The 26,345-nt window shown below is 35.5% G+C and overlaps 2 protein-coding genes across 10 annotated transcripts in view; one reads left to right on the forward strand and one right to left on the reverse strand.

Annotated features, from left to right (window-relative positions):
• Window positions 1-21,322, forward strand: part of LOC135133200 (insulin receptor substrate 1) — a 65,505-nt gene extending 44,183 nt beyond the window's left edge. The window contains exons 3-9 of one of the 9 annotated variants that reach the window (XM_064061499.1): window positions 207-298; window positions 15,293-15,435; window positions 15,753-15,818; window positions 16,219-16,299; window positions 16,487-16,630; window positions 17,027-17,840; window positions 18,377-21,322. In XM_064061499.1, the coding sequence (XP_063917569.1) occupies window positions 207-298; window positions 15,293-15,435; window positions 15,753-15,818; window positions 16,219-16,299; window positions 16,487-16,630; window positions 17,027-17,840; window positions 18,377-19,772 (2,736 nt within the window). In that variant the 3' untranslated portion in view covers window positions 19,773-21,322. The remainder of the gene's footprint in view (window positions 1-206; window positions 299-15,292; window positions 15,436-15,752; window positions 15,819-16,218; window positions 16,300-16,486; window positions 16,631-17,026; window positions 17,841-18,376) is intronic. The other 8 variants (XM_064061500.1, XM_064061503.1, XM_064061502.1 and 5 more) reach the window with 8 other exon arrangements.
• A 318-nt stretch (window positions 21,323-21,640) lies between these two features.
• On the reverse strand, window positions 21,641-22,630 carry LOC135132510 (pupal cuticle protein C1B). Its single transcript, XM_064060632.1, has 2 exons — window positions 22,428-22,630; window positions 21,641-22,257 (listed from the first exon to the last, which is right to left on the reverse strand). Exons 1-2 carry the CDS (start codon window positions 22,437-22,439, stop codon window positions 21,712-21,714), a joined length of 558 nt encoding a protein of 185 aa, XP_063916702.1. The 5' UTR covers window positions 22,440-22,630; the 3' UTR covers window positions 21,641-21,711.
• Between the last annotated feature and the right edge of the window lie 3,715 nt (window positions 22,631-26,345).

Below are 26,345 nucleotides of genomic sequence, written 5' to 3' on the forward strand. Positions count from 1 at the left end.
TCGGGTTTTGCATAATACGCGATGGCGATAAGAGGTGGAGGTGCGCAGCGCGGTGCCGCTTTTCGCACCAAGTTCACGGCCTCGACGACGAGTTTAATTACCTCGGGGAATGCCCATCTCTAGACACAACACACACACCTTCGTCGAATTTCAACGCCGACCTTGATGCTGTTCTCTAACGCTCATCTGGTTTTTTTCTTTTGCAGATCGGAAGATCCAGCACTCTGGGGGCCGGTGAACTATGGATGCAGACGGAGGATAACAACATCGCCCAGAATATCCACTCAACAGTTTTCCAGTAAGCGGGTTCAGTTTTATTGTTGTTGTTATTGTTGGGATGTACAAGAGTGTTGTAAATGTGGCTGAGACGGAAAATGGAAATCGATCCGTCTGTGTTTGCCTTTAGACGTCTGAAAGTTGAGAAAGTCGGAGATAACTGTTTCATTTGCGCCGTCACTTTTGCCACATATTGCGATAGTGAAATATTTATTTGGTAAACTCGGTGGGATTTTATTTCTTGGAAACGGTTTCATGTACAGCGGAATTGTTTGAATAAACTGGAATTGTTCCGAATTAACTGGAAAACTTTAAAAATTTGTTTAAGGCAATCAAAACATTTAAGTTTATCTTTGCAAGTGTGTATGTTTTAGATTTAAATATAGATTACGGAAAAATTAAACTGGCACAATCCATTAAAAGTCTAGTCTAGAGTGACATCAAATCAGAAAAATCAGAATATTGAAGGGTTTGAACCTTGAACCTAGAAAATCAAAATCTGAAACATTTCGATTTCAAAAAATGAATCTCGCTATTTTTTGTGTTATTTAGCAATTGAATGCAGTTTAGAAAACGATTTTCCTTCGTTGGATATTTCTAATAATATAAAAATTTAAATTATTTTGAAAATTTGAAAATCGTAAGAATTTTAAAACTGAAAACACGATAATTTGCAGAAGTTAAATCCTAATGTCTCGAAGGTGTGAACATTCTTAATTCTTTGAAAAATCAAGACATGAACCCCCCAGCCATTGAAAGCTTAACTTTGGGTGACATTAAATTGGAAAAATCAGAACATTGAAATTTTTGAACCTTGAATGTAGAAAATAAAAATTTGGACATTTTGATTTCCAATTTCAAAAACTGATTTTTTTTTCGCGATGTATCTCGGTGATTTTTGTATTATTTGACAGTTCAATGTAGAGTATTGAAAACGATTTTCATTCGTTGGATATTTCTAATGATATGGAAATTTAAATTATTTTGAAAAATTGAAAAATTGTAAGAATTTTAAAACTGAAATCACGGTAATTGGCTGAAGTTAAATGTTAATGTCTCAAAGGTGTGAACATGCTTAATCTTTTGGAAAATCGAGAGATGAACCCACCCATATTTTTTTTAATTCTTGAAAAATTTGGAATTTTTGAAAATATTTACAGCAATTGTGACAGAAAAAATGTAAATGTGTAAATTATAGTTAAAATACGACAATCCATTAAAAGCTTAGCTTAGAGTGACATCAAATTGGAAAAATCAGAACATTGAAATTTTTGAACCTTGAATGTAGAAAATAAAAATCTGAAAATTTTTATTCCCAATTTCAAAAACTGATTTTTTTTCGCGATGAATCTCAGTGATTTTTGTATTATTTGACAGTTCAATGTAGAGTATTGAAAACGATTTTCGTTCGTTGGCTATTTCTAATAATATGAAAATTTAAATTATTTTGAAAAATTGAAAATCCTAGTAAAATCGTAAGAATTTTAAAAGTGAAATCACGGTAATTTGCTGAAGTTAAATGTTAATGTTTCAAAGGTGTAAACATTCTTAATTCTTTGGAAAATCTAGAGATGAACCCACCCATATTTTTTTTTCTTGAAAAAATGGGAATTTTTGAAAATTTTTACAGCAACTGTGACAGAAAAAATGTAAATGTGTAAATTATAGTTAAAATACGACAATCCATTAAAAGCTTAACTTAGAGTGACATCAAATTGGAAAAATCAGAACAATTAAATTTTTGAACCTTGAATGTAGAAAATAAAAATTTGGAAATTTTGATTCCCAATTTCAAAAACTTAAATTTTTTTCGCGATGAATCTCAGTGATTTTTGTATTATTTGACAGTTCAATGTAGAGTATTGAAAACGATTTTCGTTCGTTGGATATTTCTAATGATATGGAAATTTAAATTATTTTGAAAAATTGAAAATCGTAGAAAAATCGTAAGGATTTTAAAACTGAAATCACGGTAATTTGCTGAAGTTAAATGTTAATGTCTCAAAGGTGTGAACATGCTTAATTTTTTGGAAAATCTAGAGATGAACCCACCCATATTTTTTTTAATTCTTGAAAAATTTGGAATTTTTGAAAATATTTACAGCAATTGTGACAGAAAAAATGTAAATGTGTAAATTATAGTTAAAATACGACAATCCATTAAAAACTTAGCTTAGAGTGTCATCAAATTGGAAAAATCAGAACATTGAAATTTTTTAACTTTGAATGTAGAAAATAAAAATTTGGAAATTTTGATTCCCAATTTCAAAAACTTAAATTTTTTTCGCGATGAATCTCAGTGATTTTTGTATTATTTGACAGTTCAATGTAGAGTTTTGAAAACGATTTTCGTTCGTTGGGTATTTTTAATAATATGAAAATTTAAATTATTTTGAAAAATTGAAAAATCGTAAGAATTTTAACACTGAAGTCACGGTAATTTGCTGAAGTTAAATGTTAAATGTCTCAAAGGTGTGAACATTCTTAATTTTTTGGAAAATCTAGAGATGAACCCACCCAAATTTTTTTAATTCTTGAAAAATTTGGAATTTTTGAAAATTTTTACAGCAATTGTGACAGAAAAAATGTAAATGTGTAAATTATAGTTTAAATACGACAATCCATTAAAAGCTTAACTTCAGAGTGACATCAAATTGGAAAAATCAGAACATTGAAATTTTTGAATCTTGAATGTAGAAAATAAAAATCTGGAAATTTTGATTCCCAATTTCAAAAACTGAATTTTTTTTCGCGATGAATCTCAGTGATTTTTGTATTATTTGACAATTCAATGTGAAGTATTGATAACGATTTTCGTTCGTTGGCTATTTCTAATAATATGAAAATTTAAATTATTTTGAAAAATTGAAAATCCTAGTAAAATCGTAAGAATTTTAAAAGTGAAATCACGGTAATTTGCTGAAGTTAAATGTTAATGTCTCAAAAAGTGTGAACATTCTTAATTCTTTGGAAAATCTACAGATGAACCCACCCATATTTTTTTTAATTTTTGAAAAATTGGGAATTTTTGAAAATATTTACAGCAATTGTGACAGAAAAAAAATGTAAATGTGTAAATTATAGTTAAAATACGACAATCCATTAAAAGCTTAGCTTAGAGTGACATCAAATTGGAAAAATCAGAACAATGAAATTTTTGAACCTTGAGTGTAGAAAATAAAAATCTGGAAATTTTGATTCCCAATTTCAAAAACTGAATTTTTTTTCGCGATGAATCTCAGTGATTTTTATATTATTTGACAATTCAATGTGAAGTATTGAAAACGATTTTCATTTGTTGGATATTTCTAATACATGATATAAAAATTTAAATTATTTTGAAAAATTGAATGTTAGAAAAATCGTAAGCATTTTAAAACTGAAATCACGATAATTTGCAGAAGTTAAGTCCTAATGTCTCAAAGGTGTGAACATTTTTAATCCTTTGAAAAACCAAGAGATGAACCCACCCATATTTTTTTAATTCCTGAAAAATTTTGAATTTTCGAAAATTGTTACAATCTTGACAGAAAAAATATAAATGTATCAATTAAAATTAAAATACGACAATCCATTGAAAATCTAGCCTAGAATGACGTAAAATCAGAAAAATCAGAACGCTGATGTGTTTAAACCTTGAACATAGAAAACAAAAACTGGGAAATTTTGATTCCGAATTTCAAAAAATGAAAATTTGTTCTCCAGGAATCTGTGATTTTTGTATATTTGGCGATTCAGTGTAAAGTATTGAAAACAATTTTCATTTGTTGAATTTCTATTAACACAAAAATTTAAATTATTTCGAAAAATTAAAAAACCCTAAAAAAATCGTACGCATCTTAAAACTGAAATGACAATAATTTGTTGAAGTTAAATCAAAAAGTCGTACGATGTGAAAATTTGTATTTCCTTGAGAAATCCAGAAATGACCGCTCCCATTTTTTTTTAATTCTTGAAAAATTTGGCATTTTCCAAAATTGTTACAACAATCTTGACAGAAAAAACATTAATGTATAAATTAAAATTAAAATACGACAATCCATTGAAAATCTAGCCTAGAATGACGTAAAATCAGAAAAATCAGGACATTGAAGTGTTTAAACCTTGAACATAGAAAACAAAAATTGGGAAATTTTGATTCCGAATTTCAAAAAATGAAAATTTGTTCTCCAGGAATCTGTGATTTTTGTATATTTGGCGATTCAGTGTAAAGTATTGAAAACAATTTTCATTTGTTGAATTTCTATTAACACAAAAATTTATTTCGAAAAATTAAAAAACCCTAAAAAAATCGTACGCATCTTAAAACTGAAATGACAATAATTTGTTGAAGTTAAATCCAAAAGTCGTACGATGTGAAAATTTGTATTTCCTTGAGAAATCCAGAAATGACCGCTCCCATTTTTTTTTAATTCTTGAAAAATTTGACATTTTCCAAAATTGTTACAACAATCTTGACAGAAAAAACATTAATGTATAAATTAAAATTAAAATACGACAATCCATTGAAAATCTAGCCTAGAAGGACGTAAAATTAGAAAAATCAGAACATTGAAGTGTTTAAACCTTGAACATAGAAAACAAAAATTGGGGAATTTTGATTCCGAATTTCAAAAAATGAAAATTTGTTCTCCAGGAATCTGTGATTTTTATATATTCAATTCAGTGTAAAGTGTTGAAAACAATTTTCATTTGTTGAATTTCTATTAACACAAAAATTTAAATTATTTGGAAAAATTAAAAAACCCTAGAAAAATCGTAAGCATCTTAAAACTGAAATGACAATAATTTGTTGACGTTGAATCCTAAAGTCGGAACGATGTGAATATTTTTATTTCCTTGAAAAATCCAAAGATGAACGTTCCCATGTTTTTCTAGTTCTTGAAAAATTTGGGATTTTCCAAAATTGTTACGACAATGTTGACAGAAAAAATATAAATGTATAAATTAAAATTAAAATACGACAATCCATTGAAAATCTAGCCTAGAATGACGTAAAATCAGAAAAATCAGAACATTGATGTGTTTAAACTTTGAACATAGAAAACAAAAATGCGGAAATTTTGATTCCGAATTTGAAAAAATGAAAATTTGTTCTCCAGGAATCTGTGTTTTTTGTATATTTGGCGATTCAGTGTAAAGTATTGAAAACAATTTTCATTTGTTGAATTTCTATTAACACAAAAATTTAAATTATTTCCAAAAATTAAAAAACCCTAGAAAAATCGTAAGCATCTTAAAACTGAAATGACAATAATTTGTTGACGTTGAATCCTAAAGTCGGAACGATGTGAATATTTTTATTTCCTTGAAAAATCCAAAGATGAACGTTCCCATGTTTTTCTAGTTCTTGAAAAATTTGGGATTTTCCAAAATTGTTACGACAATCTTGACAGAAAAAATATAAATGTATAAATTAAAATTAAAATACGACAATCCATTGAAAATCTAGCCTAGAATGACGTAAAATCAGAAAAATCAGAACATTGATGTGTTTAAACCTTGAACATAGAAAACAAAAATCGGGAAATTTTTATTCCGAATTTCAAAAAATGAAAATTTGTTCTCCAGGAATCTGTGTTTTTTGTATATTTGGCGATTCAGTGTAAAGTATTGAAAACAATTTTCATTTGTTGAATTTCTATTAACACAAAAATTTAAATTATTTCCAAAAATTAAAAAACCCTAGAAAAATCGTAAGCATCTTAAAACTGAAATGACAATAATTTGTTGACGTTGAATCCTAAAGTCGGAACGATGTGAATATTTTTATTTCCTTGAAAAATCCAAAGATGAACGCTCCCATGTTTTTCTAGTTCTTGAAAAATTTGGGATTTTCCAAAATTGTTACGACAATCTTGACAGAAAAAATATAAATGTATAAATTAAAATTAAAATACGACAATCCATTGAAAATCTAGCCTAGAATGACGTAAAATCAGAAAAATCAGAACGCTGATGTGTTTAAACCTTGAACATAGAAAACAAAAACTGGGAAATTTTGATTCCGAATTTCAAAAAATGAAAATTTGTTCTCCAGGAATCTGTGATTTTTGTATATTTGGCGATTTAGTGTAAAGTATGGAAAACAATTTTCATTTGTTAAATTTCTATTAACACAAAATTTAAATTTCGAAAAATTAAAAAACCCTAGAATGACGCAAAATCAGAAAAATCAGAACATTGAAGTGTTTAAACCTTGAACATAGAAAACAAAACAGTTTCATTTGTATTGAAAACGATTTGCGTTTGTTGGAATATTTCTAATATGAAAATTTAAATTATTTTGAAAAACAAGAAAACGTGAAAAAATGTAAACGTTTTCCAGTTGTTGAATTTGAACCATTGAAACAGTTTTCAATGATTGAACACAACAAAAGATCTAGACATAAAATCCGAACATTGAAGTGTTTGAACCTAGAACGAAAAAACAAAAAATATGGAAACTGGCTATTTCTAAACCTTGGCAGTTCAGTTTCAAATATGAAATATGTTGTGAATTCCAGCTTTTCGTTATAAACAAAGTCTCAAGAAGATGATTACAAATTACTTACTATTTAAAGCATCGATAAATACGAAATGTTTGGAACCTTGAACCCGCAACAATTTTGAAAATAATAACGCATAGTGATAGTAGTCAGTGGCACGATCTTAAAAACCGGGCTGTTCGTAGCCAGCAGGCTCGTAAAAAACGCGTCGAACGCGCCCAGTCCGGCCCTGGCCGCCAAAGCAAACAAATTATACGATTTGTGACAAAAGCACATTCTACAAGATCCGGTATATACCAGTTCGGGAATCATTAATTTATTAGTGTTTCTTTTAGTAAACAATTGGAGAAAATCGATCGCGTCTATTGCGTGTGTGGTGTGCGTCGACTTCGAGTGCCCCACTAATAACCGTTATTGCATTGTTTATTATTTGTTGACTTATCGAATTGACACTGAAATTAACTAGTATTTTTTGCAACACACGTGTTCGCGTTTTTCTCTCGAATCCGTCGAAAAAACATCCAAAGACGCCGTGCGATGTTTGTAGAGTAATCCAAACGGGACGCGATAACACAATGTTGGCCCGATAAGGATTTCGGAATTTTTGTCGAGCTTGTTATTTGTTTGTTTGTTTATTTGTATTGTAATAATACACTTAAAATTTATAATAGCTTTGCGGTTCTTATCTACGTTAAAATTTATCGCTGGCGCCTAATAATAAGTAACAGCTGTTCTAATTGCCGTGACGTCGCCGATGATTTGCAAAAGTCCTCCGACAATAATCGCTTACATAAATCCGAGCTTTATTAGATGCGACGACGTTTTGTTTTATATTTACGCGGCGAGTCGTCGGCGGCGGTTTCGCTCGCGTTTTCCGATCCGCTCCTTCTCGGGGAAACGGCGGCTTTGTTTTCGATTATTGAGAAAGAATGTTAAGATCGGAGTTGCCCAACACGCTCGTTACGGAAAAGACCACTGACACGAATAATTGAGTACGGTAAACAACCTTATAAAAATAGACACTTTTAGAAAGCACAACACACGAAATTCATACACAAACAACGACGTACGATCGCTCATCCAAGACCACCTTGCACAACGAGCTAATTCCTCATAGTCAGCCAAGGATGAACTGTTTGTTTTCGGAGATTTCGGCCGACAGAAATAAGTCTTGGATCTCGAATTATTGATTACGAGACGGTCGTTATCTGCGCTAAATACAGGGTTATTCACTCGCACTAAGACGGCTGCCGAAAAGCAACCAGCAATACGTCGACGGACAGCCGAAAATGTACAGGCTGTCTCACCAACTGCGTACATATCGGAAACTACGCATTAAATTCCGTAAACGGCATTGCTTCTAGCAGTAGTACGTCTTGCATAACTACGATTTTAATAGTACGTTTTTATACAGCAGTATTATTTTTATTACGGTGATGTAACACACACTTTTTTTTATTGTATTCTTCGGTATCAAAATGATTGTAAACTAACAATTCCTGATATTTTAGTTTTTTGGAACGCCAATATTTTGCTACTATTAAATCATAATAGCCCAAAAATGTCATTTTTGGGCTATTAAGAATTTAAAAATGGAAAAAGGATGTCTTGATGGTCTTGCATCAAGATTTTCGAAATATTTGGATTCAAATTGAAATTTTGAAAATATCTTAAAATTTCTCATTTTTCATTTTAGCAATTGTGGATAAATTGTAGCAATTTTTTAAAAAATGAAAAATAGTTAAAAATTTCATAAGGAAAGTACTGAAAAATCGAGATTTTGGAAAATTTGCCAAAAAAAATTTTATTTGACTATTTTGGAAAAATTGTAGTTTTTGTCGAAATGGAAAAAAATTTTTGGATGCGCTCAAAAAAAAGGTCAACAATTTCATAGAAGGTGAAGTTTCGAAAATTGACATCTCGAACAGGTAGCCCTAAAAATTCAGAAAAAATTCTAGGAAATAGATTGCGACAAAAGTTGCCATAGTACGTTGTCGTTTTTGGAAATGTGGCAAGAATTTTCGAAGAAATGAAGCCAAAAATAACTTATAGAGACCGAAATCTGTATTTGAGTAACTCGAAAGGGGTCAAAAATTTCATAGAAAATCGTATTGAAAATTTGAGATTTTGGAAAAAAGTTGCCTTAAAAAAATCAGAAAAAATTCTGCGAATTCATCTCTAACAGCTGATCAATTCGAAAAACATGATGTGTTTGTAGTTCCCGAACAAGATTTTCAAGATACTCGGTTTGAAATTTTTTTTTATAATTCTAAAAATTTTCATCGTTCGTTTGACCATTTTGTAAATGTGACAAGAATTTTTGAAGAAATGAAGCCGAAATCTACAAGAAATCTGTTTCGATAATTTTCGAATGTGCTCGAAAAAAGGTAAAAAATTTCATAGAGGATGAAGTATTGAAAATTGGGATTTTGAAAAAATTGCCTTAAAAATTCAAAAAAAAATCTGGGAGATACATGTTGACGAGCTGATTCCAAAATATGATGTGTCTGTAGTCCTGGACCAAGATTTTTATAAGACTCGGTTTGAAAGTAAATTTTGTTAAAAATAAAAAAAAATGCAATATTTCATTTAACGATTTTGGAAATGTGGCAGGGGTTTTCGAAGAAATAAAGCCAAAAAGAATTTATGGAGATCCAAGTTTATAAAAAAAAATCTTCGAGTAATTTTCGAAGGTGCTCGAAAAAAGGTAAAAAATTTAATAGAGGATGAAGTATTGAAAATTGAGATTTTGGAAAAATTGCTCTAAAAATTCAGAAAAAAATTCTAGGACATGGATTTTGAAAAACGTTTATGGGCCCGGAAAAAGATTTTTCAAATATTCGGTTTGAAAGTATTTTTTTTTTTTTAATCCAAAAATACCCAAATTTCATATTGACCATTTTTGAAAAATGGTAGACGTTTCCGAAGAAATGAAGCCGAAAATAACTTCTGGAGATCGAGTTCTACTAAAAAAATGTCTTTAGATAAATTTCAAAGGTGCTGGAAAAAATGTCAAAAATATACTGGGTGATTTTGAAAAATTGAGATTTTGGAAAATTTGCCTTAAAAATTCTGAGAAATAGATCTCGATGAGCTCATTCGAAAAGACATGATGGTTATGGCCCCGGAACATTTTTTTTTTTTTAATATTCAATATGAAAGTAACATTTTTTAAAATTCCAAAAATTTCCATATTTTATGTTGACGATTAAAGGAAAAATTTTAAGAATTTTCGAAGAAATGAAGCCGAAAATAACTTGTGGCGATCGAAATGTACAAAAAAAATTTCTGGATAATTTTAGAAAGTATGTACTCGAAAAAACGGTCAAAAATTTAATAGGGGATGGTTTTAAAAAATTGAGATTTTGGAAAAGTTGCCTTAAAAATTTTGGGAAATAGATCTCGATGAGTTGAATCAAGAAAAACATGTTTATGGTACCGGAACAAGATTTTTTTAATATTTCAATTTAAAAGTAAAATTTTTTGAAAATGCAAAAAATTTCCGTATTTTGTGTTGACGATTTTGGAAGAATGTTACGAGTTTTGAAAGAAATGAAACGGAAAATGACTTCTGGAGATCGAAATATACAAAAAGATGCCTTTGGATAATTATTATAGCTGTTCAAAAAAAGGTCAAAAATTTCGTAGTCTTGAAAAATTGGGATTTTGGAAAAGTTGCCTTAAAAATTCTAAAAAAAACTCTGGAAGATACACGTTGACGAGCTGATTCCAAAACATGATGTGTCTGTAGTCCTGGACCAAGATTTTTATTAAGACTCGGTTTAAAAATAAAATTTTTCAAAAATCCAAAAAATTGCCATATTTCATTTAACGATTTTGGAAATGTGGCAGGGGTTTTCGAAGAAATAAAGCCGAAAAGAATTTATGGAGATCGAAATTTACAAAAAAAAGTCTTCTGAGTAATTTTCGAAGGTGCTCGAAAAAAGGTAAAAAATTTCATAGACGATGAAGTTATTGAAACTTGAGATTTTGGAAAAGTTGCCTTAAAAATTCAGAAGAAAATTCTAGGAGATAGATCTCAACGAGCTGATTTTGAAAAACATGTCTTTATGGGCCCGGAAAAAGATTTTTGAATTAATCGGTTTGAAAGTTTTTTTTTTAATCCAAAAATAACCAAATTTCATATTGTCGATTTTCTTTCTGAAGAAATGACACCGAAAATATCTTCTGGAGATGGAAATCTACTAGAAAAATGTCTTTCGATAAATTTCGAAGGTGCTGGAAAAAAAGTCAAAATTATCATACTGGGTGGTATCGAAAAATTGAGATTTTGGAAAATTTGCCTTAAAAATTCTGAGAAATAGATCTCGATGAGCTCATTCAAAAACACATGTTGTTTATGGTTCCGAAACATTTTTGTTTTTGTAATATTCAATGTGAAAGTAAAATTTTTTAAAATTCCAAAAATTTCCAAATTGTGTGTTGACGACTTTGGAAAAATTTTAGGAATTTTCGAAGAAATGAAGCCGAAATTGACTTCTGGAGATCGACATCTACAAGAAATGCCTTTGGTTAATTTTTATAACTGTTCGAAAAAAAGTCAAAAATTTCATAGTCTTGAAAAATTGGGACTTTAGAAAAATTACCTTCAAGATTCTGAAAAAATTCTGGGAGATACATGTTGACGAACTGATTCCAAAACATGATATGTCTGTAGTCCTGGATCAAGATTTTCAGAAGAGTCGGTTTGAAAGTAAAATTTTTTAAAAATCAAAAAATTGCCATATTTCGTTCAACGATTTTGGAAATGTAGCAGGAATTTTCGAAGAAATAAATCCGAAAAGAATTTATCGGGACCCAAATTTACAAAAAAATGTCTTTGGGTAATTTTCGAAGGTGCTCGAAAAAAGGTAAAAAATTTCACAGAGGATGAAGTATTGAAAATTGAAATTTTGGAAAAGTTGCCCTAAAAATTAAAAAAAAAATGTAGGAGATGTATCTCAACGAGCTGTTTTTGAAAAATATGTGTTTATGGGCCCGGAAAAAGATTTTTGAAATAATCGGTTTGAAAGTTTTTTTTTTTTTTTTATCCAAAAATAGCCAAATTCCATATTGACTAAAAAAATGTCTTTGAATAAATTTCGAAGGTGTTGGAAAAAAATGTCAAAATTATACCGGTTGGTTTTAAAAAATTGAGATTTTGGAAAAGTTGCCTTAAAAATTCTGAGAAATAGATCTCGGTGAGCTCTTTAAAAAAGCCATGATGTTTATGGTCCCGGAACATTTTTGTTTAATATTCAATGTGAAAGTAAAATTTTTTAAAATTCCAAAAATTGCCATATTTTGTGTTGACGATTTTGGAAAAATTTTAGGAATTTTCGAAGAACTGAAGCCGAAATTGACTTCTGGAGATCGACATCTACAAGAAATGCCTTCGGTTAATTTTTATAACTGTTCGAAAAAAAGTCAAAAATTTCATAGTCTTGAAAAATTGGGATTTTAGAAAAATTGCCTTCAAGATTCTGAAAAAATTCTGGGAGATACATGTTGACGAACTGATTCCAAAACATGATATGTCTATAGTCCTGGATCAAGATTTTCAGAAGAGTCGGTTTGAAAGTAAAATTTTTTAAAAATCAAAAAATTGCCATATTTCATTCAACGATTTTGGAAATGTAGCAGGAATTTCCGAAGAAATAAATCCGAAAAGAATTTATCGAGACCAAAATTTACAAAAAAATGTCTTTGGGTAATTTTCGAAGGTGCTCGAAAAAAGGTAAAAAATTTCACAGAGGATGAAGTATTGAAAATTGAAATTTTGGAAAAGTTGCCCTAAAAATTCAAAAAAAAAATCTAGGAGATGTATCTCAACGAGCTGTTTTTGAAAAGTATGTGTTTATGGGCCCGGAAAAAGATTTTTGAAATATTCGGTTTGAAAGTTTTTTTTTTTTTAATCCAAAAATAGCCAAATTCCATATTGACTAAAAAAATGTCTTTGGATAAATTTCGAAGGTGCTGGAAAAAAATGTCAAAATTATACTGGTTGGTTTTAAAAAATTGAGATTTTGGAAAAGTTGCCTTAAAAATTCTGGGAGATAGATCTCGATGAGTTGAATCAAGAAAAACATGTTTATGGTACCGAAACAAGATTTTTTTATTAATATTTAAATTTAAAGTAAAATTTTTTGAAAATACAAAAAATTTCCGAAAAATGTTACGGGTTTTGTAAAAAATGAAACCGAAAATGACTTCTGGAGATCGAAATCTACAAAAAATGCCTTTGGATAATTTTTATAACTGTTCAAAAAAAAGGTAAAAAATTTCAGTCTTGAAAAATTGGCATTTTGGAAAAGTTGCCTTCAAAATTCTGAAAAAATTCTGGAAGATGCATGTTGACGAGCTGATTCCAAAACATGATCTGTCTGTAGTCTTGGACCAAGATTTTCATTAAAACTCGGTTTAATAATAAAAAATTTTAAAAATCCAAAAAATTGCCATATTTCATTTAACCATTTTGGAAATGTGGCAGGAGGGGTTTTCGAAGAAATAAAGCCGAAAAGAATTTATGGAGATCGAAATTTACAAAAAAATTCTTTTAAGTAATTTTTGAAGGTGCTCGAAAAAAAGGTAAAAAATTTCAGAAGATGAAGGTAATGAAAATTGAGATTTTGGAAAAGTTGCCTTAAAAATTCAGAAGAAAATTCTAGGAGATAGATCTCAACGAGCTGATTTTGAAACACATGTGTTTATGGACCCGGAAAAAGATTTTTCAAATATTCGGTTTGAAAGTAATTTTTTTTTTTAATCCAAAAATACCCAAATTTCATATTGACAATTTTTGAAAAATGGTAAACGTTTCCGAAGAAATGAAGCCGAAAATAACTTCTGGAGATCGCAGTCTACTAAAAAAAGTCCTTAGATAAATTTCAAAGGCGCTGGGAAAAAATGTCAAAATTATACTGGGTGTCAAAAATTGAGATTTTGGAAAATTTGCCTTAAAAATTCCGAGAAATAGATCTCGATGAACTTATTCAAAAAAACCTGATGTTTATGGCCCGGAACAAGATTTTTTTTAAATGTCCAATTTAAAAGTAAAATTTTTTGAAAATGCTCGAAAATAGGTCAAAAATTTCACAGGTTTTGAAAAATTTGGATTTTGGAAAACTTGCCTTCATATTTCGTTTGACCGTTTTGGAAATGTGGCTGGAATTGTCGAAGAAATAAGCCAAAAAAAAAAATGTTGAGATCGAAATCTACAAAAAAATGTCTGGGTAATTTTGGAAAATACTCGAAAAAACGGTCAAAAATTTAATAGGGGATGGTTTTGAAAAATTGAGATTTTGCAAAAATTGCCTTGAAAGTCAGAAAAAAATTTGATGTGTTTATAGTCCCTGAACAAGAATTTCGAAATATGTATTCGACTTGGAAATTGAAATTTTTTAAAAATTCAAAAAATACCATATTTTATGTCCACGATTTTGCAAATATGGTAGAAATTTTTGAAGAATTGAAGCCGAATAGAAAAAAAATCTCTTTCGGTAATTTTGGAAGATGTTCGAAAAAAGGTCAAAAATTCAGTTGAAAAACAATTTAAATAATAATATAAAACGTGGCAACGTCGCATCGGAGTTTCAAAAATAAACTATGATTATAAAGTCTAAGAAAAGGTCAGACTATGTAAAAATGTACAGGTGTTCAATAAAAAAGAAATGTCATTCTGAGTAGTTAAAAATAAGTTTAGTGTATGCTACTCCAAAAACCACACACATCTTTAACTGTAATTTTCACTCACCCTGTACAGTGTCATGTTCTAATTGACGTTTAAGTAATCTTAAACCTACGGCGTATTTTTGACGGTTAAAGTTGGGTAAATTACTTAAAAGTGGAAGAATATAAACTACAAAAGAATTTTGTTTTACATATTTGATTTTTTCCACACAATTTTGAAACTATGTCGTGCTAATTTCGCCAACACCGTTCCTTAAAATTCCGAAATCCCACGTGAACAATCAAAAATCAATTTCTCCTTATAATAACGTGTTTATTAAATTGTCCACGTGGAATTGTCATTGGGTGTCGCCTCGTGTCAAAAATTCGCCTTTCTGTTGAAACAAAGAAAGCCGAGCGTGCCCCGACTGAAGCAATTTTTACATCATCATAAATAAAAATTAGGTTGTTTTTTCGTCGTCTGTGTACGTCCATCAAATATTTATAAAGCAAACGCAAAACTCCACGGTAATAACTGTCAATCACCCGTTTGACAGATTAATTTGTGGCAAAATATTCACGGATCTTTATTTGATTCGACAGCCCTCATAAAATTTTTTACGAACATTTGCATAAAATTTATGAACCTTGAGCAAGATAAGATTAGAATTTTTTCAAGCGCGTTTTAATTTATGCGAAAAATGTTGTAGGTGAATTATATTAATAACGAAACCGTTACTCGACAATTTCAGCGTCTAATAGGTTCGATCGGTTTGATGTTTTTCGAACGAACGCTAATGGTTTTCCGAATTTGGGGCTATATCGTTGCGAGATCGCCTCCTAATTGCTTCCTTTTTCAGCGCAATGTCAACCAACAGCAACAAAGAGGACCTCTGTCCGAAGAGCCGAAATCGCTCATCCTCGGCGACCGAATCTTCCAAACCCAACAACATGACGCGGAAAATCCACAACATCCCGCCGAAATGTCACATCTTACCTCAAGGTAACGCCGGCTAAAAATAATCCCGCATTTCGACATACACACGAGACGCATTTTTATTTCTTTCTTGTCGCACCTTTCCAGTAATCTTGTTTTCTTAACAATGCATGACGTTTGTACGGTCCCATTAATTTTTTCGGTAGTTACTGTTATTACGTACGTCATTGTACAGTGACGGAATTAGGCCATTTTTAGACCGGAGTTACGAAGGTGCGCTTTTACAGTCTTTTGTTTCTATTATTGTTTGTTTTTACACCTTTCTCTTCCTCCCACCTCGTGTTGTAGTATAGTTAGTAGTGTTTGTTTCCTTTAACTTCCAGATATATCCCACTCTACTACTGACACACAGGTTCCTACTGCAGGCAGCTCTTCGCAGCACCCTATCGGTATGGTTACCTTGATGTTCGCTGTGCGAGGTTATGCAACGCGAAATGCGCGGATGTATGTTGGGTTGCATAGCGTGCGTGTTTGAAAATGACAGTCGAACGGTTTTCTCAATGTTAGTTGTTTTTAAAGTTCGTTTTCGACTGTCATTTTCGCGAATTGGGCATGAATGACCCATATAAAAATCGTACGCGCCTGGAGGTAGGCAACCAATCAGGCGCGTGCGCTGTACTCCTAACCATGGGCGTAGAGGGTGGAATGTGTCTAAAACAACATAATGCATTTCTTAATGTGTACCATCGAAACATTTTTAACAACGTTCTAATAAAAATGTTGGATGGTCGTGTCTCGACCGCTTAACACGGCTCTTAAATGTGCTAATTGGTTGCATGGGGCTTACAGTGAGCGGTGTTGCCAGTTTTTATCAGCACTTAATCCAAAGGGGAACGTCGAAAGCAGCGGAGCGTCGCCATTCGATATCAGGTCTGTAACTGCTTAATACATTTTCTCCAACGTGTTTCGGCGCCGAACCGGGATACACCGTCAGGTACGTAACCTGCGCACGTATCCCGTTTCGTCGCCTCTGTGTTGTCACGTCAATGTACCTTGTATGCAAATTGTGGTGTAACCGGGTGAGAAATACCATCATGGGGTGTTTGTTTATCCGTAGCAGGGAGTGTAACCCAGTCTGGAACAATCAGCCATCAGCGCACTCAATCACTGCCCTTAGCGAATCCTCCTGCACCTATTTCTGATCAAAACACTTCACACCCTTTGCGAGTCGTTGCCAAGCGCTCCAATCAGTCCTCCAAATGTATGTATCACGCAGAAAAACCACCTCTTCATTTCGCTCGTTGACATCGCGCTTTTAACAGAGGAAGCTGTGTACTAACGTAACACATGGCTCTGTACGATTGAAGATTACTAACGGGGTGGTGGGGCGGAAGGGCTGAAGCGGACCTTCAAGTCGAGGGCGGCTTCAGCGCTCTCGCTGTGGTAGGAAAGGGCACTAAGTTGAGTTTGCGAAGGGGAGAACTGTCTGTCAATCGTACCAACGTACTTAAGTCACTGTTCTTTTTACTTTAGTCTGAGTGCGGATTGACTGTATTTTGAAAGTGTACTCACTAACCCGCGCCAACTCAGCTCTCTTCCAAATCTCGTCAGCGTCGCCGCCCCCGTCCACCCCACTCAGGCCACCGTTCTCTTGCAGGCATGAGCGGCGGCCGCGAGCGCTGCGACAGCATGCCCTCCCGTGCGCGCACCACCTCCGAGGGCACGCACCCCATGTGGAACCAGACGGGACGCTGCCACCTCAACCCCTACCGTCCCGCGTCCCTGTACGGACGCGACATCTCCCACAGCCCCCCTTCGGGCAGCCCCGTCAGCCCGCCCTCCGTCGGCTGCTCGACCGACTCGGCGGGCTCCTCGTACAGCCTCACCGACGAGACCGACGTCTGCACCGAGCTGGACCCCACCCTGGGCCGCTACGGCCACTCGCTCACGCCGGACGAGGCCATCGCCGAAGAGGAGTGCCCCGACAGCCCCCCCTACACCAACAACTACGTCTCGATGGCGATGCACAGCTCCGACGACGGATACGTGGACATGTCGCCGAAGGGCCGCCACCACAACAACTCGCCCACGGCGAGTCTGAGTAGCGTCACGTCGGGCACGCCGTCCACGGACATGCGCTTCGCCGATTTTCGCCTGGAGAAGGTCACGTCGTATCTGACGTCGGAGGACGACGACGCGAGGCCCACGAGGGCCTACTCGGTGGGCTCCAAGCCCGAGGGGTACAAGAAGTACACGGAGATGCTGGCCGGGAACAGCGACAACCTGAGGGTGCGCGCGCTCAGCGTGGGGTCCAAGAAGGGGCCCGGGAGGGTGCTGCCGCCCCACGGCTACCACGCGCACCAGGGCGCCAAGTCCTCGAGCGCACCCATCCTGAGCAACTCGCGGGGGCAGGGCTCGCACAACTCGATCGGCCCGATGGACGACCTCATGGAGATGGACTTCAGCAGCAGGTAACGTAACAAATTCAGTAAATAAAGAATATGTTCCAAACATTCTTAAATTTGTTCTTGATTGTTACTAAAATATCATAACCTCACTTTCTGGAGCTAACTCAAAAAGAATTTGTTGCTTACGCTGTGGAAGATTAAAAAGCGAGCGCCATAATGGCCTTATCCAACAAGATTTTGTATTGATGTTTTTTTCAGTGAAGGTATTTTATTGCTTTTTATTTTCAAGAAAGAAAAATTATTAAAAAAAAGTTTTTGTTTTTTTTTGGAATATGTTGGTGACACTGACGTTGCCTAGGTAACGGAATCAATATCCGAAAATTTCGAGTTTTTCACTTCAAACTTCAAAAAGAAATTAAAATAGTTTGCATTGTTGTTTTTCTTGGTTAAATGTTTTGATAAATAAGAATGAGCGACGATAACGCCGACAATATTAAGTTACTTTTTTGGTGTTGTAATGTCATTTGGAGGTAGGAATCTGTATTACCGGCCGCGAATCGTCTTTGACAGATCTCGTCTTATTGTTATTGTTGTTTCAGATCGGGCAGCAGCGTGAACAATTCGGGCTACATGGACATGCGCCCCGGCCCGAAGAACAACCACGGCTACGTGGAGATGAAGCCGGGCCGCAAGCCCGACACCTCCCCCTACGTGGACATGTCGCAAGGCTCCTCCCCAGCCAAGCCGTCGTACATCTCCCCCCAGTCCGACGGCTTCAGCGACGTCTCCAACGACTACATGGAAATGGACCCCCGTAAGAACTCCACGTACCACAACAACAACAACAATAACAACAACGGCGACTACTTGACGATGTCGTTCAAGCGGCCGCCGTCGAACTACCAGCTTTCCCCGGCCAAGGCGTCGCCCCTCGGCGGCAACTACCTCGACTCGCACTACGGCAGCCCCAAGACCGAGCCGGCCACCCCCGACGGCTACGTCGAGATGTCCCTCGGGCGCGGTCACCAGCGGCAGTCCAGCCTGGACAGCGCGCAGATCGTCAACGAGGACTACGCCAACATGTCGATGGGGAAGAAGCGCGACCGCAACTCCCGCAAGAAGGAGAAGGCGCGGTCGCAGCCCATCGCCATCCAGAACCCCGGCGGCAACGCCCCCAAGGGCAGCGCGGGCTCGAGCAGTCCGCGCTACGCCCTCCTGGGCCGCAAGTACTCGACGGGAACCCCGCCCATGCATTTACCGCTCGCCGAGGCCACGCCCTACGCCAGCCTGCCGCGCCAACAGCGCCGGCGCGACTCCAAGGACAGCTCGAGCTCGAGCGTGACCACGCCCTCCAGCTCGTCGACGATATTCCCGTTCAGCTTGAACAGCCCGTGCAGCCCGGCGAAGCCGGACAAGAAGAAGACTGAGAGTGACTACACGCCGATGGACTTCGAGGGCCGCTCCGACTACGTCAACTACAACCCCAAGACGCCCGTGAACGAGGACTACGCCGTGATGAAGCCGGGGGTGCGCGTGAGCTCGCCGTCGGTGCGCATGGCGGTGATGCAGCTGTCGGACTCGGCGCAGTTCCGCCCGATCAACGAGACGCGCGACGACGCGCCGCCCCCGGAGGGGCCGGACCCGCCGTACGAGGTGCTGCGCGCGCGGCCGGAGAGCGGCCGCAGCTCGCTGTCGCGGCCGAGCTCCACGTCGAGCGAATTGTGCTCGTCGGGGTCGACGGTCGTGGGGTCGCGGCCGGAGTCGGTCAACAGCGACCGCGCGCGCCCCGCCTCCGTCAGCTCGGCGGACGTGCAGCTGCACTACGCCAGCCTGGACCTGGACGAGGGAAACCGCAGCCCGCGCACCGTCAAGGGGGCGGCGGGGGAGGCGCAGGCCGGCGCCGAGGTGACGCTAACGTACGCCGCCATCGACTTCGTGAAGAGCGAGGGGCTTAAGCACAACTCGCTGGCGACGAACGCGAAGGTTAAGCACTAGAAGAGACTGATTAGGTAATTCTGTTACCGGGACTTTGTCATATCGGGATGACTTGCGGTTGTTGAATGGTTGTTTGTAGGCGAAGAGTAGGGAAATTCGTTTTTGTTGAGTTGGGCGGTTCTGTTTTCTTTTTGCAAATTATAGGAGAATATTTACGAGTAACGTAATTTGTAAACATATCACCTCCCCGCCGGGGTTCGGCTCGGCTCGACTCGGTTCGGTTCGGCCGAGCGGGCGAGGGACTGTGGCGACATCTGTCTAGGTCTTAGTAAGTGTTGGAAGGAAACGTGTACGCTAAATGTTTTGATATTAATTTCGTTTGATGATCTCGGACGAGAGAGGGGGGGATCGCGGGTAGGATTGAGTGCATTCCACGAGGTTTTGATTTTATTCGTGATCTTCCGAGATGAATCGAATTCGAAGAGATTCACAATCACTAGAAAATTATTTCCCTCAGACTAGCGAAAGTTTTAGGTGTATCGTTAGTATCATCACTATAAAGAAAATATTTTATATACAAGGATGAATCGTAAACAATTTATTGTAATTAAATATTTCTATTCCACATTTTTAAAGCAATGTTATGTAAATGTACTATATTATCTAAACCTGTTTGTAAGAAAGATATTGTAATTAAAACATAGGTTTTAAATAATGATGTAGTTAGCTGCGAGTTGTAACGTGTAATATTTTATTATTATGATTATTGAGGCTCAATTTATAATTCCTATATAGTCATGAAATGACATTTTTTCGTTTTTATTTATAAGCTGTACATTGTAAGTGTTAATTTATTTGTATTTATATTCGTTTATCAAGTAAGTATATTTAAAAAGGAAAAAGAATACCAAACATCATGTTCCACCACATAACTGCCATAAAATGTATGATAAGTGAAAAATTTTTATACACAACAGGTGCTAAAAGTCTACAACCACACACGATGCTGTTCCTTTCTTTTTCAAATGATGACAGTGCCTTTACACACGTTTTTTTTTAAGATATTAGCATTTTATTTTCGTTGCTTTTAACCCATAGAACTTTCAACACTTTTTTTACGTTCGGTTTTATTTCTTCTTTCGTAACGTCGTCGTAGGTCGAATTCTCTTGATCTGTTTATGAACTACTTCCACGAAAACCGTAAACTAAGAAAGAGCCTTGACTTATATCATTAATAAAATTTAGAAAAGATATTTAATAAAATGCTATATAATCTTGAAATAGCTTACGCAATTTATGTAGTTATGCATGTAAAAATGAATGTGAAACTACTCTAGGAAATTTTACTAAATGTAAAGAAATTTGGAAATTGTCAGGTACGTCGTGATCTTTCCCCAAGCGGACCGATCACGTTTCAGTTAATCATTATTGTATTATTTAAAATAACGATGTTGAAAATGTATCAAAAATATTTAAATCCTATAATTTGCGAAATTTTGTAACAAATCATTACCTCTTCGTTTCGGATTATAAGCACTAAACTAGTGTCTGTACATAATATTGGCTGCCTATATTTTTTTTGTAAATCGATAAATAAATTATTTCATTTATGTGCGTCGTTATTTGTCCTCGCACCATTTCAGACCGGCGTTGCTCAATCATCATTGGATCTTTTCAAAAAATGGCGCGAAATGGAGAAGGCGTGTCTGAACGCATGCGCTGTAACGCTATGACTGAATATGTAGTTATTTTCATACTTATGTTGATTATTATTATTACTCTCTTATCCTGAAGAATTGATGGCACGTAAACCTGCAGTATGTTCACTCTTGGATAACCCATGTGTTTATTCTACGTCAAATAGGTAATAAGTTTTCAAAAACTGGCGGGAACTGCGCTAACGCGCATGCGCTCAACTTCACACTTATATTTTCAAACTTTTATTGAAGAAATTATATACAAGAGAGTACAGAATAAATAAATAAATACGCGTCATCGTTTACCATCCGTAGCTGGCGCCCAAGCCGGTGTAGGTGACGTGGGAGACGGCGGGAGCGGCGGAGTAGGCGACGCCGATGGCCTTAGCGACAGGGGCGGCGTAGGCGGCGTGGGCCACAGGGGCAGCGTAGGCGGCGTGGGCCACAGGGGCGGCGTAGGCGGCGGTTGCCACAGGGGCGGCATAAGCGGCGTGGGCCACAGGGGCGGCGTAAGCGTGGGCCACTGGAGCGGCGGCGATTCTGAGTCCGGGGTTGCTTACACGGACGTCAGATTTGGAGACGCTGGAGAAGGGGGTGTCGATGGTCTTGGAGTAGGTGGAGACTTGGCCCAAGTTGCCGAAGCTGCGGAGGATGTTGGAGTGCTGGGAGGTGATGGCGGGGGCGGCGACGGGGGCGCCGTAAGACACCACGGGGCTGGAGTAGGATACGTGGGAGACGGCGGGGGCGGCGGAGTAGGCGACGGCGGGGGCCGCGGAGTAGGCCACGGGGGCGGCGGCTGGGAGCAGACCGGCGTTGGCGCAAGCCAAGGCGGCGGCGAAGACGACGAACTATGAAGTAAAAGAAAAAATAATAAGTGCAAATGTTTGATTTGAGAACAAGGATGGATGGACGACATGTTAGTAATGTGAATATTACAAAAGTAGTAATAATTAGTGTGAGTGATGTAAATAGTGATTACGAGTTGTGTTTGTTAAAGAATGTACAGCTACTGACTTACTTTGAAAGCCATTGTGTGGATGATGTTGGGTGTTTGGGTTGATCTGATGGGTGCTTTTGGTCGGGAGGTTTTTATATCTCAAAATTTCGCCCCAGGGTAGTGTTACACTTTCGTTTTCGTTCGTAAAGCCGACGCCCCTTTGGGTAATTGTGTCGTTTAATACCATGGTATGACATCATTACCATCAGCTGGCCGATGGGTGAGGTCATCCACCACGGGCCTAACCCCAGACCCAGTTTTATCGTCCGTAAAATCAGAAATAAATCATAACCCGGCTCTTTCTCCTGGCCATTTTTCCCGTATTACATACCAGAGCCCCCATTGCCGCGTACGTACCCCGTACGCAAAAAGAGATAACGGCTTCATCACTCGTTACCCAATTTTTCCGATTACGGTACCTATAATTTGCGAATTTAAGCGAGCATCGTTTATTTTCATTTTTTGTTGGTGAACAAAGCGGCCATTCCCATTATCTGATCAGACGATGTGGTCGATATGAAATAATTGAATGTCTACGACCTGAATCTTGCGAGTCAACGCACCGCAAAATAACAAAAACTGTGACGACATTTGAAAACTTGTCTTTTTTGAGTCATGTGATTTGGTTCAAGGCCCGTTCCAGGGTCGGGCTGGCGGTTCTGCGCCTGAGAAAATCCGGTGTTGGTTGTTGGTGCGTGCAAGAGCAGAAGCTGAGGCGACTTCGATGCTCGAACTTTCAAAAAAACCGGACATATAATAAAAAAAAGGTCTACGAAAGTTGGACTTTTTTAAACTTCATTATCTGTACCGAACTTCAGGAACACTTCGTGTTTTATGATTCTTGAAAAACTAATTAAGATGTTCTTATTTAACCTGACTTTTGACCGAAAAAACGTTTCGAGTGCGTTTCTTCAGTACAATTTTGTGATGACGACATCGAAGTTAGCAAGGACAAGAGAGACCACAAACACAACAATGCATCAAAGAAAACAAGATTCGTAATATTTCTTTTCAAATGTCAAAGAAGTGGACAAATTGCCTTTGGTGAAACATTCTGATTTAGAACTTCCATGACCTTAATTGAAATTATTATCCGTCTCAAAAAAACGACAAGAAAAATGATACAAAATGAAACCAAAAAGGTCACAAAAAATACAATGAAGGACAACCACTAAGAAAAAAAAACAAACATAAGACGAAAAAAGCCACAAAAAGCGATTAAAATATAAAACTACAAAGACAAAAATTATTAAAAAGGTAAAAACCAACGAATGCCATAAAAAGTATCAAAAAATTTGTGAAAAAGAGGCCAACAAAAAAAGAAAAAATCTACAAAAAAGGCGACTAAAAATGCTACAAAAATACGGCTGAAAAAGGGAGTAAAAAACGACTAAAAAAGAAACAATGACAAATAAGGAAAGAACAAAAAAAATTATTGAAAAAAACAGGTAAAAAAAGGCGTCTAAAAAATGCGATAAAAAAGTGACAAAAAAAAATCACCAAAAAGGGGGTTATAGAAAAGCGTCACAAAAAATACTACAAAAGAAAAGCACAAAAAACGATAAAAACTAGCAAAAAAACGTCCACAAAAAAAATGTCACAAAAGAGGAGCACAAAAAAGGGGTCAACAAAAGGTGGGAAAAAAACTAAAAAAGACAACAACCAAAAAAAGTAACATAAAAAGGGGTCTTAAAAAAGGGCAAAAACCCGATCTTAAAGTGACAAAAAAATTACCAAAAATGGGTCACAAATATTATGACAAAAAAAAAGCAGAGAAAATGAGATTAGACTAAAGCAAAAAAAAGTTACAGAAAAGGCCACAAAAATGCACCAACAAAAAGGCTAAAAAGGAGCAAAAACGATAAAAAGTGCCACAAACATCAACAAAAAAGGCTCTAAAAAACGTCCACAATAAATACGACTAAAGAGAATCATAAAAATTGGGGTAAGAAACAGGCGATAAAAGCGACAAAAAAATGGATTTAAAAAAAATACAACTAAAAAAAGAGGAGATAAAATGCATAACACCAAAAAACACGAAGAAAACGACCAAAAACAAAAAAAAAATCATAAAAAAGTCAAAAAAGGCAACCAAAAAAGGTCACAAAAAATATAATCAAAGAGAACCGCAAATACATGAAACAAAAATAAGACGAAAAAAGCCACAAAAAGCGATTAAAAAAACGGGATTCGAAAACTACCAAAACAAAGGTTATTAAAATTGTAAAAACCAAAAAGTGGCAAAAAACGAGTCAAAAAAAGGCTTACAAAAAAATGCGACAAAAGAGAAAAAAACTACAAAAAAAAAAAACGACTAAAAGTGATACAAAAAATACAACTGAAAAAGGGAATAAAAAATTACTAATAAAGACGAAAAAAGTAACAATAACAAATGAGAGACAACAACAAAAAAAATTATTAAAATAAACCGAGAAAAAAGACGTCTAAAAGACGCAATATTGAAGTGACAAAAAATCAGATTAATGTAATTATGTGCCAAAAAAAGGCCCATTTTTTTAAATAAAAAGGTGGAAAAAAAGACTTAATAAGGTGAAAAAACTATAAAAAAAGAAGAAAGACAACAACCAACAAAAGTTATTAAAAGTAACCGATAAAAGGGCTTTTAAAAAAGGGCAAAAACCCGATCAAAAAGTGACAAAAGAGGAGCAAAAAACGATAGTGCCAAAAACATCAATAAAAAAGGCTTCAAAAAACGTTCACAAAAATGCGACAAAAGAGAACGACAGAAATTACCATAAGAAAAAGGTCATAAAAGCGACAAAAAAAGGTGACTAAAAGAATTCGCCAAAAAAAGAGCAACAAGAAATATGACTAAAGAAATGGAATTTAAAAAAATACAACTAAAAAAAGAGGAGATAAAATTTATAACACCAAAAAACACGAAGAAAATGGCAAAAAACAACAAAAAAAATCATCAAAAAAGGGCAACCAGAAAAGGTCACAAAAAATATAATCAAGGAGAACCGTAAAGAAATGAAACAAAAATAAGACGAAAAAAACCTACAAAAAGTGATTAAAAAAACGGGATTCGAAAACTACCAAAACAAAGGTTATTAAAATTGTAAAAACCAAAAAGTGGCAAAAAAAACGTGTCAAAAAAAAGGCCTACAAAAAAATGCGACAAAAGAAAAAAAACTACAAAAAAAGACGACTAAAAGTGATACAAAAAATACAACTGAAAAAGGGAGTAAAAAATTGACTAAAACGGCGAAAAAAGTAACAATAACAAATGAAGAGACACAATAACAAAAAAAATGATTAAAAGAAACCGAGATAAAAGACATTTAAAAGACGCAATATTAAAGTGACAAAAAATTAGATCAAAGTAATTATGTGCCAAAAAAAGGCCATTTTTTTTTTAATAAAAGGTGGAAAAAAAAGACTTAATAAGGCGAAAGAACAATAAAAAAAGAAGAAGGACAACAACCAATAAAAGCTATTAAAAGTAACCGATAAAAGGGCTTTTAAAAAAGGGCAAAAACCGGATCAAAAAGTGACAAAAGAGAAGCAAAAAACGATAGTGCCAAATACATCAACAAAAAAGGCCCCAAAAAACGTCCCCAAAAATGCGACAAAAGAGAACCACAGAAATTATCATAAGAAAAAGGTCAAAAAAGCGACAAAAAAGGTGAATAAAAAAATTCGACAAAAAAAAGAGCAACAAAAAATATGACTAAAGAAATGGAATTTAAAAAACTACAACTGAAAAAAGAGGAGATAAAATTTATAACACCAAAAAACACGAAGAAAACGACCAAAAACAGCAACAAAAAAATCATGAAAAAAGGAAAAGGTCACAAAAAATATAATCAAGGAGAACCGCAAAGAAATGAAACAAAAATAAATATAAAATAATAAAAAAACGGGATTCGAAAACTACCAAAACAAATGTTATTAAAATTGTAAAAACCAAAAAAT

This window comes from Zophobas morio, unplaced genomic scaffold (assembly GCF_036711695.1).
Source record: "Zophobas morio isolate AGI-343-1 ecotype UQ-CSIRO unplaced genomic scaffold, CSIRO_AGI_Zmor_V1 ptg000021l, whole genome shotgun sequence".
NCBI classification, from domain to species: Eukaryota; Metazoa; Arthropoda; class Insecta; order Coleoptera; family Tenebrionidae; genus Zophobas; species Zophobas morio.